The sequence below is a fragment of the Leptonychotes weddellii genome, chromosome 11 (assembly GCF_054177405.1).
Source record: "Leptonychotes weddellii isolate Sample4059 chromosome 11, ASM5417740v2, whole genome shotgun sequence".
NCBI lineage: Eukaryota > Metazoa > Chordata > Mammalia > Carnivora > Phocidae > Leptonychotes > Leptonychotes weddellii.
Window position 1 is genome coordinate 15,298,359 of NC_138379.1, and position 15,046 is coordinate 15,313,404.

A 15,046-nucleotide genomic window follows, 5' to 3' on the forward strand; every position below is an offset into this window, starting at 1 on the left:
GCTGGAGTTGGGGGGTGGGGTGGGAGGGATGGGGTGGCTGGCGGATAGACATTGGGGAGGGTATGTGCTATGGTGAGCGCTGTGAATTGTATAAGACTGTGGAATCACAGACCTGTACCTCTGAAACAAATAATACATTATATGTTAAAAAAAAAAGAAGAAGAAGATAGCAGGAAGGGAAGGATGAAGAGGGGGAAATCGGAGGGGGAGACGAACCATGAGAGACTATGGACTCTGAGAAACAAACTGAGGGTTCTAGAGGGGAGGGGGGTGTGGGGATGGGTTAGCCCGGTGATGGGTATTAAAGAGGGCACGTTCTGCATGGAGCACTGGGTGTTATGCACAAACAATGAATCATGGAACACTACATCTAAAACTAATGATGTAATGTATCGTGATTAACATAACATAATAAAAAAATATGTTAGGCTTAGAGAACAAATAGACAGTTACAGGGAGGGGGATGGGTGAAACAGGTGAAGGGGATGGAGAGTTCACTATCACAATGAGCACTGAGTGATCTCCGGAAGTGTGGAATCAGTACATTGTGCCCCTGAAACTAAGATAACACTGTATGTGAACTGTACTGGAATTAAAAGGAAAGAAAAAGTAAAAAAGTGTTAGGTGCTGTGCTAGGAGCTAGGATTGGCAATGAGCAGAAGAAACACAGGCCCTGCTCTTAGATGCAGGAAGAACAGTTAAAATGCTCCTGGGCCCCCACTGACCGAGCCTGGGACAGTTTGAGCCTCCACATAGACAATGATAGTAAAAATGATAAGGTGTTGAATAAAACAGAAATTCACGAGTCCAACCTGATATAAACAAATGAGCACACAGATAAAGGTGCGGGGGAGGACTCTGTTGTGTTAGAATGCCGACTAATGAATGCAGAGGAAATGGTGGAGTTTTGAAAAACTGCCAGTTGACAAACATCATAGTAGAAACTGATTCAGGCAAGAATTGTTATTAGGGGCACCTGGGTGGCGCAGTCGGTTAAGCGGCCGACTCATGATTTCCGCTCAGGTCGTGATCTCATGGGTGGTGAGATCGAGCCCCGCATCAGGCCCCGAGCTCAGAGTGGGATCTGCTTGAGTTTCTCTCTCTCTCTCCCTCTGTTCCTCCCCGCCATGCGTGATCTCTCTCTTCTAAATAAATAAGTACAGGGCGCCTGGGTGGCTCAGTTGGTTAAGCGACTGCCTTCGGCTCAGGTCATGATCCTGGAGTCCCTGGATCGAGTCCCGCATCGGGCTCCCTGCTTGGCAGGGAGTCTGCTTCTCCCTCTGACCCTCCCCCCTCTCATGTGCTCTCTCTCATTCTCTCTCTCTCAAAAAAAAAAAAAAAAATCTTAAAAAATAAAAAAATAAATAAGTACATCTTTTTTAAAAAAAGAATCGTTAACTGATGCTAAAACCACAGGGTGAAGTTGACAAGGAATGGGATATTTACCTGCTCTCAAAATACTTCTTAATTACAATGAGGAAAACCCTTTTTTTTCCTAAGTTAACCGAAACTCTATTTTTTTTAGAGTTTTAATTTAAATTCCAGTTAGTACATACAGTGTAATGTTAGTTTCAGGTGTACAATGTAGGTGATTCAACACTTCCATACATCACCCGGTGCTCATCACGACAGGTGCTCTCCTTAACCTCCATCACCTATTTCACCCATCCCTTCCCTCCCCCACCACCTCCCCTCTGGTAACCATCAGTGTGTTCTCTGTAATTAAGAGTCTGTTTCTTGGTTTGCCTCTCTCTTTTTTCCTCCTTATGCTCAGTTATTTTAAAATCCTGTCTCTATAGTAGAAAATCCTGGCAGATACCACCTTAACCAAGGGATGAAAGTGAACATCACCAGTGAGGGACAATGACACCATGTGCCTCCTGATCCGATGTGCTGAGAAGGTCACGATATCGCTCTGTGGTATTCGCGTCAAATATTCATAACCGTGAATTTAATCATGAAGAAACTGCAGACGAACTCAGATTTAGGGACGTTCTACAAAAGAATTGGTTTATACTCTTCAAAGATGTTAAGATCATGAAAGACAAGGGCAGACTGGGGGGGACTATTCCAGATAAGAAACTTGACAACTAAGTGTAACGTGTGATCCCGGATCCAGGACAAGAAAAAAAAGAGAGTTTTCTTTTTTGCTATAAAGGACATTATTGGGACAATTGGAAAAATATGAATGTCTATAGATTATGTCATAGTATTACATTTATATTAACTTCCTGAATTTGAGAACAGCACTGTAGGTATGAAAGACACTGTCCTTGTTTTTAGGAACACACACTAAGAGGTACTAAAGGGTAAAGGAACTTCATATTTGCATCTCTCGCATGGTCCAGAAAATAAAAAAAAAAAATAATAATAGTAATGTATGTGTGTATATATGTATATATATAGATCGGATAAACCAATAGATAAAATGATAAAGCAAATGATGTAAAATGTGAACTCTTGGGGGACCTGGGTTAAGGATATACAAAAGTTCTCTCTACTATTTTTGCACCTTTTTTCCCCTAAATATGAGATTATTAGAAATTAAAAGCTATCAAAAAATCAAAGAAGCTTTACCCCTGCCCCCATGCCTGTCTGGGGGAGAGGTGGGGGCAGCGGCGAGGAGGGGGAGATGTGACCCCAGGTCTGCAGAACACACAAACCTGCCCAGGTGGCTGTGCCTCTCTGCAGACAGAGCAGTTTCCGGCTGGCTGGGGAAGGGTGCTGACAAGAAACAGTATTCCTGGCCCTTTTCCAGTGCGGGAGGAAACAGTGAGAGGAAACAGTGAAAGCTCTGCAGGGCTGAGGAGCCAGCACCAGAAGCAGAGGCGTGGGCAGGAGGTGGGGTCCTGGCAGTGTCTGTGGCCAGCAGGGCTTGCTGGGGACCAGAGATTTGCTGCCCTGAGGCCCTCTCCCACAAGGAAAGGGGAAGGAGGGACTGGAAGGGACTGGGAAAAAGAGAAAGGGAGTGACTAACGCTCACGAGCCACCCACCATCTGCCAAGCACTGTTCTGGGTGGTTTACGTTTATTACCTCACTAATCCTCACAGAAGGTTCTGAGAGGTGATAGAGGTTCTGCTATGATTCCCATTTTAGAGATGAGGAAGTAGAGGCTCAGAGAGGTAAGGACAGAGATTCTGTGTAGGGGCAGGACAGTGGAATAGAGATGCTCGCTGATTTTTATGCTGAAAGCCACAACAACAAAGCTGGTTAAAATAAGAACTTAAAAAAATTAATGAAGGATCTGGCAAGAAAGTATAAAACATTCAGAAGTCAAAATCTAGGTGAAATTAGGAGCCCAGAGAGGTGGGCAGGGCAGGAGGTTGCCGTTCACCTTGAGGGCATTTGTCAGATCATGTGACCTTGGCTTTGGTTCTCACAGGCCAATAAAGATGAGAAACAAGGGTCAACCCAAGGTGGGAGACTAATGTAAGACACCAGCCCCCCACAAAGCTGATCTCCATCAGATTAGGGGGAAACTAGGAGTACATCCCCCCCGCCACCGCCCGCCCCACTCACCATCCCCACTAAAACCTACAAAGAGATCTTAGCACTGAATTGAGGAAGCAAGCATTTTCCCTGAGAATTCATAACCTCAAATGTGCTGTCGGTGGTTTTGAAGCCGGAATTCATATTCCCTGGTTCAACTAAAACATCTAAGCTGAAGTTTTAGATTGAAGTATCCCCCCAGAGATTTTGGTACGAACGCTGAAGCAGGAAGAAGCAAATTCCCTCTTCCTTCCTGGACGTTCAGAAAGTGAAAAGGTAAACAGAAAAAATAATGCAGACTCCATTACAGAAACCACAGATTCAAAAATACATAAAGACTGGCAGAAACAAAGATTTCACACAAAAGCCATGAAGGTGGAGAGGTGAAGAACAAGCCAGCCCAGGAGTGGCCAACTTCAAAGAACTCAGGCCAAAATACTTCACCTTTAACAAAAGGCCTACTCTGACGATGAGTTTCTCAACCTCAGGCACATAATTTTTTGTTGTCGGGGCTGATACACTGTAGGATGTTTAGAAGCATCCCTTGGGTTCTACCCACCAGATGCCAGTAGCATCAATCCCCAGTCTAGACTGTGGCAAACAAAAATGTCTCCAGACATTGCTAAATATCCCCTAAGGGGTAAACTGCCCCTGGTTGAGAACGACCAACCTAAACTAATGAACCTAGATGATAATAATAATGAACACAGGCTACAGATCTGAGAAGCAAGAGTAGAGATGGAAAAGCCTCATTGCAGGTGAGGCTTTTTTTTTTTAAGGGGTGCTGAGGGGCTGCTCCCCTTTTATTATTGACAGGAGGTTTCTCTAACGGGAGTGTGACACCCCTCCCCTGTGGGGCCATTGTCCGACCTGTGCATTGTCCCTTCAAGTACCCTCTCAGAAGAAGAGCCCCCGCATCCACCTGCCAATGCCTTGTCAATCATAGAGGACGTTGAACTTGTTCACGAACTGGTTCATGGTGTTGCAGGTTGGGGTGACGCAGCTAATGTGCGGAGAAAATAGTACAATAACCCAGTGGCAGCAAATCTCAGAAAGAGCCAGCAAAATTACACTCCCTGAAAGAAACTTCTACAAATATCTGGGGCATGAAAATCCAACTCATTTTATGGCACATAATTTTTTAAATTGAGTTAGCACAGAATCAATACAAAGATGCTAAAAAAGGGGTGGGGGGGGGAGGCTGGGAAAAATCCACAAAGCCTGCCAGATAAAGAACAATGGCCAGGAAAAAAAAATGTTCTCACGGAATAGATGAAAAAATCTGACTAAACATCGTTCTATGAATGCACAAATCTTACTAAAACAATTGCCTCTGTGAGAGAAGACCACAAAGCAGAAATAGGACAACAGATCTTAGGGGATCACTACCAATCTACAGCCACCAAACACCTGAGTGTGCTCATTCTCCCATGAGTAGGACACACTCAACCCTCCTCCTTGAGGGAGACACCAAAGTTACTGTACTCCAGATCTTTGAGTGATGCACAGACCTCTCTACCAGGTTCAGATGTGGTTCCCTGTGGTCTGATGACCTGCAGGCTACAAGACAATTCATTTGTCCCACCCACCTGACCAACAGGCAATGGTGAAGCAGAGAAAACAAGACTGAAATAGGTACCAGCTACAGAAGACAGAACATGGGCAACGCACACTAGTCCTGGGCAGGGACTGTGAGGACTCCTGCCCTGGGAGTGGATGGTCAGTCCTCTGGAAGACTCCCCCTTGTCTTCTGTCCTCATCTGAAGTGGATGACAGAAAATATGTCTTCCTTTAGGGCTGTGTTGGGGCCTAAACACTTATGGGCTTTTGCGGTTTCTTTGGATAAACAATTCCCTGGATGATTTATTAGGGATCCATGTTTGTTTGCTTCCTGTCCTGGTCCTGAGCCGCTGCCATCCTTTGGGGTGGGAAGCTGATGTCCCCACCCCAGTCAGGAGAATGGGACATTCTTCTGATGTGGGAAAATCTGCTCTGGGTCAGATGGGTGGTGAACAGCCTCTGGCCCTGCTGCAGATGAAGGCAAAGGCCTAGCTCATACAAAGAGATCCAGAGGGAATGCAATGGTTTAGGGAAGACAGGAGCTCATTTCTCTCTCAGCTAATGGCCCATCTTGAGTCCTCATTCCACCTCCACAGGCAGCTCAATGTCATGAGGTCCCCAGGCTTTGCCCTCATGCTGGGTCAAAGACAGACTGCAGGCAGGCCTACATTCTTCTGGGAAGAACAAGAGGGACATGCCCACAGTCTTAAAGCCTCAGTCCAGCATGGCATGCACTGCTTGCTTGCTGAGTCCAGAAAACTCTGGCACATGGCCATGCTCACTGCAAAAGAGGCCCGAGGGATTCAGTCTAACCCCGTGCAGAGAAAGATGCAGAAAATGGATTTCAGTGGACCATGGGCAGTCTCAACTCTGCTCTGTCCAACTGGCTACCAGATATGGGTGAGATCTCCCCACCACAGAACACACTCACCCCCTCTCCGAGCACGTCAATCCCAAATTCCATCTGGCTACACTCCAAGCCAAAGTACAGTTTATCTGGGAGAAAGGAAGTCCTCTCTAGAGCCACATATGGTTCCTCATGGCCCAGTGACATGTAAACTTCAAGATAGCTCCTCTGTCCCCACCCCCCCCACCCCCAGCAGCCTCCTCCCCGCACACCCAAGTACAGTGCTAGACAGGAATGGGGAAACCACAGTCAAACTCCCATGTGGAAAAGGGAAGAAGAGAAACACTCAAAAGTCACCAGTACACGCATGCAAAGATTTTCAGCATCACTCATTATCAGGGAAATGCAAGTCAAAATCACAATGAGATACCACCTCACACAGGTCGGGATGGCTAAAATAATAATTAAAAAACACACACACGCACACACACAAGAAACAAGTGTTGGCGAGGCTGTGGAGAAAAAGGAACCCTCGTGCACTGTTAGTGGGAATGCAAACCGGGGCAGCCACTGTGGAAACCAGCATGGAGGTTCCTCAAAAAGTTAAAAATAGAACTACCCTACGATCCAGTAATTGCTCTACTGGGGATTTACTCAAAAAACACAAAAACACTAATTCAAAGGGATACATGCACCCCTGTGTTTATAGCAGCATTATTTACAGTAGCCAAGATATGGAAGCAGCCCAAGTGTCCATCTGTGTAAAGAAGTGGTAGATATATACAATGGATTATTACTTGGTCATCAAAAAGAAACCTTGCCATTTGCAATAACATGGATGGAGCTAGAGGATATCAGGCTAAGTGAAGTAAGTCAGTCAGAGAAAGACAAATGCGATTTGATTTCACTCATATGTAGAATTTAAGAAACAAAACAAATGAGCAAAGGGGGAAAAAAGAGAGAGAAAAAAAAACCAAACAAGAAACAGACTCTGAACTATAGAGAACAAACCGATGGTTACCAGAGGGGAGGGTTGTGGGGGGATGGGTGAAATAGGAGACGGGGTTAAGGAGTGCACTTGTCGTGATAAGCATGGGGTGATGTCTAGAATTGCTTAATCACTATATTGTATGCCTAAAGCCAATATAACACTGTATGTGAACTATAGTGGAATTAAAATTAAAAAAAAAAAGTCACTGGTGCATAAGAAATTATACTGGCAACTGGTGAGGACTTGCTCTGGCAGATGAGGCTAATCTGGCCAACCCAGTTCTGGAAAATTCTTCCTTCCCCATCATCCTCTGTGGCCGCTTCTGAAGTAGGTATTAAAAGGTCTGACCTCCTTGGGGCTCAAACAATTGTAATCACCGGTCAATTCCTACTTTTCTTGGCAATCCCCTCAAAAGGCTTCTGGTCTAGGTGCTTCTAGCTAGTTCCAGGTGCCAATAACCACACCCAAAGATGTTTTCTCAGCAGAGTTCTGAAGCCTGTTTTATTACTTTGTTTCCTGCTCTGGCCCATCTAACTTTCATTCCAGCCACCCGGGGGGAATTCTGAAACAATAAGTCTGAGTGGGAAGACAATACCCTTAACCTAACCTCACTCCAGGGCTGGATCCTGTGCTGGGCCTCCTGGGTGGTCTTCCAGAAAGGCTCTAAGCCACAATAGCTGATTTCCTTCTACGTGGATGACAAAGAAGGGTGGGTGGCTTTCACCTCTCAGGCGCTATGTTTCTAGATATTCTCTATTCCTTTCCATCTCTCAGGTCTTTTTTTTAATAATCTGCTGAAAGCCACAAAGAACAGCAACCAGTATACACTGATATTCCAGCTCTTTCCAGCCACTTCTCCTAGAGCTGCGAACTCAGCCAGTACATGACCGGCCTTCCAAAGCGTCATAAAAATGGTTTTATCAGCTGTTTTTCCAAGGTATAACAAGAGTCTCCAACTTTCCAGCCTGCAATGTCTGCACCCTTCCCACCTGCAGAAAACCACTAAGTCAATGCCTCATATTGTAGGGGTTTTGCTAAAACAGCAAATAATAAACTGCCAGTATTGTTCTTTGTTTATTTAGGGTCAGGAAAGGCTGCTATAAGAATGAGAGCCCATAATGATTTGGTGGCTCAACGAAGAGGGAAATGTGTTTCTTTCACATGTAATAGTCTATGAGGACCATTCCAGATTGGCAGGCTGTTGGGTTCCACAAAGTCATCCAGGAGCCTGGGGGCCTTCCGTCCTGTTGCCCTGCCATCCTCTAGGCCATTGGCCTTGGCAGCTTGATCACCGCTGGGTTGGAGGCGCATCCAGGTTCCCACTTGTGGGAAGGGGAAAGAAAGCATGGGGGTGGTGGGAGGGTACACCTGAAAGCCGAGGCCTGGGAGAATCACGCTTCCCTTGCCGGTATATGCCATTGGCAAAAAACTTAATCACATTGAGAGACCTCCATGCAGGAGCATCTGGGACCTAGAGTCTGGCTGTGTGCCCTGGAGGAAGGGGAAAATGAGTGTTGGTGGGCAATTAGCAGTCTCTGCCCTATGCCTGGGAGCTGAATGGGCAGGTGGTCCTCCTGAGTCATATGGCCTTGAGCATAAGTCGAGAGGACGTTTGTCTCTGTGGGAGGCCCTGGTCCTCTCACCCCACACACGTGCTTATTGCCCATCCAGAATGCGGGGCCAGCAGACCACGATGACACACGTTTGCTTGGCCAACTTTGCCGGATCTAAAATGTACTCTACAGTACTCTCTAAAATGATGCCCAGCCTCCTCCCCTGTGCAGGTGGGTGCCCGAGAGAGACACATGGCGGCCCCAGGAACCTGCTGGGGGATGGAAGGGTGTGCTAGCCTGGAGTCTCCAAGAAGCAGACGCCAAGAGAGGATTAAGTGTGCAAGGATGTCATTAGGAGACATGCATGTGGGAAATGAACTAGAAGGAGCCAGTGAAGGCCTGGGGGACTCAGCAGGGCAGGCCTCAATGCAAGAATGACCCCAAGAGAAGGAGATAGGGAGAGGTGACCGTGGCAGTCTAAGAAAGCTTCAGCAGACCCACTGGGAAATTCTCGAGCCAAAGTCGACCAAGAAAAAAATCGGCGTCTCCTGGGAATGGTTCTGTCCTCGTGTCCCCAGCTGTGCACATGGTCATTGGTGGGGAGCAGCTTGTGGGGGCATGGGATGGATGTCAAAGCCAGGGCTGCTCTGATAAGTATCTCCCCTGTCCCGAGAGGTCTGCAAGGCCCATTCTCACGGCTGCCATGGGAGGTTACGGTGGGAACTGGGGTTCATACTCTAGACAGAGGCTTTGAAAATTTTGAAATAATAAAAAAAAAAAATTAGACTGGGTTGCCACCCTGCTCACCACAGACAAGCTGGGTGGCATTGGGTGAGAAAACGAATCCCTCTGATCCTTATTGGCTTCTTCATCTGTAAAATGCCTGGGAAATGTAATCAGGATCAAAGTCAAGTTCCCGCATGAGGTGCTTGCTAAATGGTGCCCTTTATCCCCTCCCCATTTTGCCAGAGCTCAGTGGGTCTAGGGGCTATTCCACACGTGCTCCCTGAGGAAGGAATCCCAAGTCCACGGCTGATTCCAGTTCCCTGGGACAGCAGCTAGCCCCTTCCTCTCAGCCCCACAGCAAGTGGGCCCAGAATCAGTCCGGAGTGGGCTGCAGAAGCTAAGCTGGCTTGTAAACCAGTCTGAGAAGCACCCTGATAAATCTCTCTCCCAGAGCCAAAGAGCAATACTTAGAAGAGACTGCCCCGTCCAGGCCTGGGAGGGCCACTTGTTACCTCCTCTGGGCTCCAGCTTGTTTGAAAACTCATCACCCAAGCTAGGACTGTGGGCTGAGGCCCAGGTGGGGAAGGGAAGGAAGGAGGCGTCTCCTTGGACAAGCCTGTAAATCCCAGCGGCAGACGGCAGACGGCTGGGCAGGCTTCCACCCACCCCAGGCACACGTCGGCTCTACAGCTCCTGAGAGGCGCTGTCTCTGGTTTCTCTCTCCCTGTGCCCGTTCTGCAGAGCACTTTCTCGGCCGCCTTCCCTCCCTCCTACTCTCTGTGGGCCCCTCCCCCCACCCACCTTTCTTCTCTCTCTCCAATGGTGGCCCTGATTCTTCTCCATCTCCTGACACCTCCCGGGGCTCCTGGAGTCTGAGTGTGTAGCTCTCTGTACTTCCCCATCTCTGGAGGTCTCCGAGTCTCCCTGTCTCCCTCAGGGGCCTCATTCCTCTCTGTCTTGCTGGTTCTCATGCTCTCTTGCTCCCTCGGAACCATCTCTCTCCCTCTGGTTCCTCCTCTTCCACCATTTGACCTCCCAGCCCAGCCGCCTCCTTGGAGCTGTATGCTGCCTTGGACCGCCTTCAAGCCACAAGGAGCAGCCGAGCCCCAAAAGTTCCATAGGGACCTTGGAGGAGCACCCCAATGCCCCATCCGCCCTCCTTCTTCCTCTGTGCACGGCAGACCTGTTCAGAACCAGAGGGCCATGCACCCCACACCCAGCCTACTCCCTCTAATAATACAGCCTCCCAACCTCCGCCCCCTCCCCCAACCCCTCTTGGGGTCACTGCCTCTTCTAAACTTCTTTCGGTATCCAACCCTTAGAGCTCATGGCTAGTTACAGGCGATACTAAGAAACTGGGACAAATAGGACATCGTTTTTATACCAAAGAGAGGGGAACTGGCTTAATTAAATGTGCAGTATCTATTCAACAGAATTTTATAAAAACCATGATGTAGAGCCATACGTACGGGTGTTAAATACAAATCCAGGTAAGCCAAAAGCAGATTAAAAATAGTATTTAGAGCATAAACCCATTTTGTAAAAGAAAAGAAATATGCATAACATCATAATTTACTTCAGGGTGGTGGGAGTATGGGTAACTTGTTTTTTATTGTGATGAACAAATAAAGCCAACCAGGACATAGGCCAGATAGGTACTGATCTTCTTCACTGCCCCTTTATTGATTTTAACCCAACAAACATTTCTGAAGCTCCAACTGGGTGCTCAGCCCTCCCAGCAGCCAAACAGGAACTGGAGTGATCAGATATGCAACAGATCCTATGACAACCCCTGGAGACTGGCCAGGGTGACCCAAGGAGACCCTTCAGGTAGGTCTTCAGCTGGGGTTGGTGCTGAAGGTGAATAGAAGAGGCTCGGGGGCAAAGGGTACTGGCAGGGGAGGGGTACCCAGAGGGGAGCTGGGTAACTAGGATCTCAAATGTGAAGGGTGTGTACCCCACCCCCCCAGGAAGGCTTGGGGCACCCACCAATTAAACAGCAGAAACAGGACCCACTGCTCAAGACATGCGGTAAGACAGGGGAGGAGGATGAGGGACTAGAATGGGGGGGGGTTCTCAAACCAGCCTAGCCATGCAGCAGCAGAGACTGGAATCAAAGCCTGAACTCACCGCTGCCTGGCCAGGCTGTGGCCCTTGAAGTTAAGGGCCTTCTGTCAGGAACCCTCACCACAATGAAACTGTGGCCGTGGACTGCAGGGGCCAGTGTGTTCCTAAGGGCTAGGCAGCGCCAAAGACCCCAGCCCCCAAGGCCCTGGGCCTGGCCTCCTCTGTTGGAGCCAGATGGGAGGACATTCTTTCAGGCCCTGTGGGTTCTATTTTTGTTTCTTTGTTTCACTTCCTCGGCTCTCTAGTTTTCTGCAGAGTCTAGTGCTAGGAGTCCGCGCTAGGAGAGGTGCGGAGTCAAGAGGCAGTTCAGTTGTCCTGCGGGGCCGAGCTGAGCGCAGCACCAGCCCCCACCACCAGAGGGCACCCGAGCACAGAAACTGGCAATTTCGAGAGAGGGGTAGCGAAAGCACCCAAGCTCTCCGCGTATCTCTGAACTACTCAGCCTAGGGCCTGGCCACGGTGGGTCAGCTCTGGAGTAATCCTGGAGGGCTTGGCTGGGTGGGGGCCCCATGTGTGGGGACCTGCCCTCCTCGACCGAACGTGGCTTATTACATAGATCGCCACCTACTGCCAGGTGATAGTGTTACACTGCCAACCCAGAGGGTTTAGGGTGTAGGCAGGAGTGCGGGGCAGCTGCTGGAGAGCACCGGAAAGGGACCCGTGTGATGGAAGGAGCACTGGACGCGGAGTCAGGACAGCTGACTGCGCCGCCACTACGTTCCGTGTGACCTCTCCCTCTGCCCTGTTTGTTTTCTCATCTGTAAACAGAGGGGGTGGGAAGACTTGGTGGTACCCAAGCGCCCTTCAGGCTTCCAAAGATATGCCCCACCCTCCTTGAAGTGGCCTGAAGAGGGCCACGGAGGCTGGAGAAAGGGGATCGAAGAACCGAAACGGCCGCTGTCTGCTTGGGGCAGTTCAGGGGCGCCCGGCACGGCGCTGAGTCAGCACGGGAGACGCGCAGCACTCTGTCGGGTCCCACCACCCAAATATCCCCGCCCAGGTCTCCCGCTGCTGGCCCGGGCAGCGCCCCACTCGCCGCCTGTAAGGGGCGCCGAGTGAGTGGGATCTTCTGCGGTGAGTGCGGGACGATGACCCGGCCTCCCTGAGAGGTCAACGGCACCAAGAAAGGTTCTCTCCGTCCTCACGGGGCCGACCTTCGCCTCGCGGGCGGCTTCGCTCCATCCCGGACGCTGGCGATGGGGAACACAGCAGGGAGGCAGGAGCGCTCTGGGCCGGGTGTGGATCCACTTGGGGCGGCGGGTAATGGCCCCGGGCACCGCGGGCGCGACCTCGTTCCGGTGATTGAAGCTTGTGGAGTTACCTCCACCCGGGGATCCCTGGCCCCACATTCCTGCCACATCCTTCTCCCACCTCCCCCAGTCTCGGGAGCCTGGGCCCCGAAGGTTCAAGAAGTCAAGAGCCTGGAGAAATGCACTGTGCAAATATATTGACTTTATTTGTCTCCGTTCGGGAGCCTCACAGACATATCCAAGTAAAAAGATCGTTAAATAAACGCCGTCAGCCATCGCAATGCAAAAATAAATATCAGTCCTCCGGCCGCAGCAGCAGCTGCGCTGCGCCCCAAGTCCCATCGGCCGCGCCTAACAATTATAAAAGTGTTCAGCGAGAGTGTGTTGGCGTGAGTGTTAACGGGTGTGCGCTGGGGGGCACGGTGGAGCGGTGTGCAAAATCGGAGTTGCAAACCATCAGACAAGGGCGTGGAGCGGCTCTCGGGGGAGGCCCGGCGACCCAGGGCCGACTCAGCGCAGGCGCGCCTCCCGCACACACTCATGGCAGAGTCCGTACTGGGAAGAGTTAAAAAATAAACATTTACAAGGGCAAAGAAAGCGGCCCCCCTCCCCGGCACCCCCGCGCGCTCCGGCCCGGGACCAGTGCAGCGCGGGGCGCACCGAGCAGCTCGCAGCCCGGCGAGAGGTCCCGGTCCTCGCGGGTCCCCGGGGCGCGGGGCCCGGACCCTCTGGGGCTTGGTTCGCGGGTCCCCGGGCGGGCGGCGCCCCTCACAGGGCCGAGTCGGAGTCGCTGGAGTCCAGGCTGTTCCTCAGCTTGCAGCTGCTGAGCTGCTCCCTCTGCAGCGACAGGCTCTGCGTGCTGCGGCGCAGGCACTCCAGGCTCTGCAGGAACGACTTCTTGGCCTTCTCCTCCTCCATGGGGGACACCCCTTCCTCCTCCACCTCCTGGATCTCGTCGAAGGTCACCGGCTGCGTCTTGAAGCGGGACTGGCGCGGCCGCCGCAGCCGGCCCTTGCCCTTGGACAGCTTGGCGGGCCGCATGGGCTGCGGGAACTCGTCGGCCAGGCACACGAAGTGTGGCATCACCGCCTGGTAGCTGGAGCAGATGCCCATCAGCTCGCCGGGCTTGGCGGCCGCCATGGCGCTACCGGCGTCTTCGGGGCCGGGCGGCGGGGCGCCGGGGCTCTCAGGGGGCGGCCGCTGCGCCGGGGCCCCCCGGGAGGCAGCAGCCTGGGGCTCGCCGGGCGGGGGATCCAAATCTGCTGCGGGGTGGCGGCGGCCCTCGCGGGCCCGGGTCGGCGTTCCTCGGGAGGGCGGGCGGGAGGGCCCGTCGGGGGGCGCGGGGCTCGGCTGCTGGGCTGCGCTCCCGGGCGCTCGCCGCCGCGGCTGTCACCGTTTGCCCCGCGGCGGCCCGGCCCGCCGCTTATATAGCCCGCTCCTGCCCACACGGCCGCGAGCTCGGATGACAGCGAATGCCATTTAAAGCGTGCGCGCCCCGCGCCCTTCCGCCTGACGTCGCCCCGCCGCTCTGGGAAAGTAACGGCCCTTTCCCCAGCGCCGCCCGCCCGCCCGCCCGCCCCCAGCCAACCCGGCTCCGGAAGGCAGGCCCCGCCCGCGGGGTTCCGGGAGCATCCGAGGCCCCGGGAGCACGCGGCGGGGCGGGGTGGCCGGAGAGCCGGCGGCGGGGTGGGGCTCGGATCGGCCGCACTGGGGGCTGCCACTGTCCGTCCTGGGATCCCCAAGTTCGTACGGACCGTGGTGGCCGCGGCGGCGCAGGTCCCCTCCCCCTCCCTGATCCCAAATGCACACACTCAAGACGCTGGTGATTCCGCGGCGGGTTCTGCGTTGGGTGGAGGCAGCTCCCAGCCCTCCTTCAGCGGGGAGAGCCGGGGCGCCGGGAGAGCCGGGGCACCTGACTCCCCAGAACTGAGTTCGGAGAAAGGGTTGGGTTTCTTCTCTGGATCCTTGTCACCCTTCCCCAGACAAACGCAAATCCATATACACACACAAACACGCACAGACTCATGCACGAATAAAGACGCACCCCGATTATTCCATCCCGGTTCTTCCCTTCCCTAGCCGCCTTCTCTCCATTTCCTCACAACCCCACCCCCAAGTCCCTCGGGCACCAGCCCCCTATTCATTCTCAGAAGAATGACACTTGGATAGGCACTAATAACAATGATAATAACTACAAATCTGGAGAGCTTCACTGCAAGCCAGCCAGTGAGCTTCGTTTTACATATATTACCCTATTTAATCTTCCTAACAGCCCTGTGAGGTAATTGGTATTCTCCCAAATTTACATATGAGATAGTAAAGGCACAGAGAGGATAAGTAGCTAGTTCTCTAGGAATGGATGGAACCAGGTGGAGGAGACTGCACAGGGCGCTCTATTATGGTGCCGGGGCCAAAGGCTGGTACCCCCCCATGCCCCTAGGGCTTCTAAGAGCAGGTGCCCTCGTTTTCCTGACTCCCAAGAAGGAACTGTGAGCATGGCTC

At 51.8% G+C, this 15,046-nt stretch overlaps 2 protein-coding genes across 2 annotated transcripts in view; both read right to left on the reverse strand.

Moving 5' to 3' along the window:
- The window catches only part of ACCSL (1-aminocyclopropane-1-carboxylate synthase homolog (inactive) like), a 137,775-nt gene that overhangs the window by 85,049 nt on the left and 37,680 nt on the right, over positions 1–15,046 (reverse strand). The window lies entirely within an intron of this gene.
- On the reverse strand, positions 12,727–14,054 carry C11H11orf96 (chromosome 11 C11orf96 homolog). The gene has a single exon (XM_006748316.3). The coding sequence runs from the start codon at positions 13,682–13,684 to the stop codon at positions 13,313–13,315; it is 372 nt and encodes a 123-aa protein (XP_006748379.1). The 5' UTR covers positions 13,685–14,054; the 3' UTR covers positions 12,727–13,312.

Coding starts and splice junctions, on each gene's coding strand:
- C11H11orf96 (XM_006748316.3), bottom strand. CDS start 13,684: ATGGCGGCCGCCAAGCCCGGCGAGCTGATGGGCATCTGCTCCAGCTAC.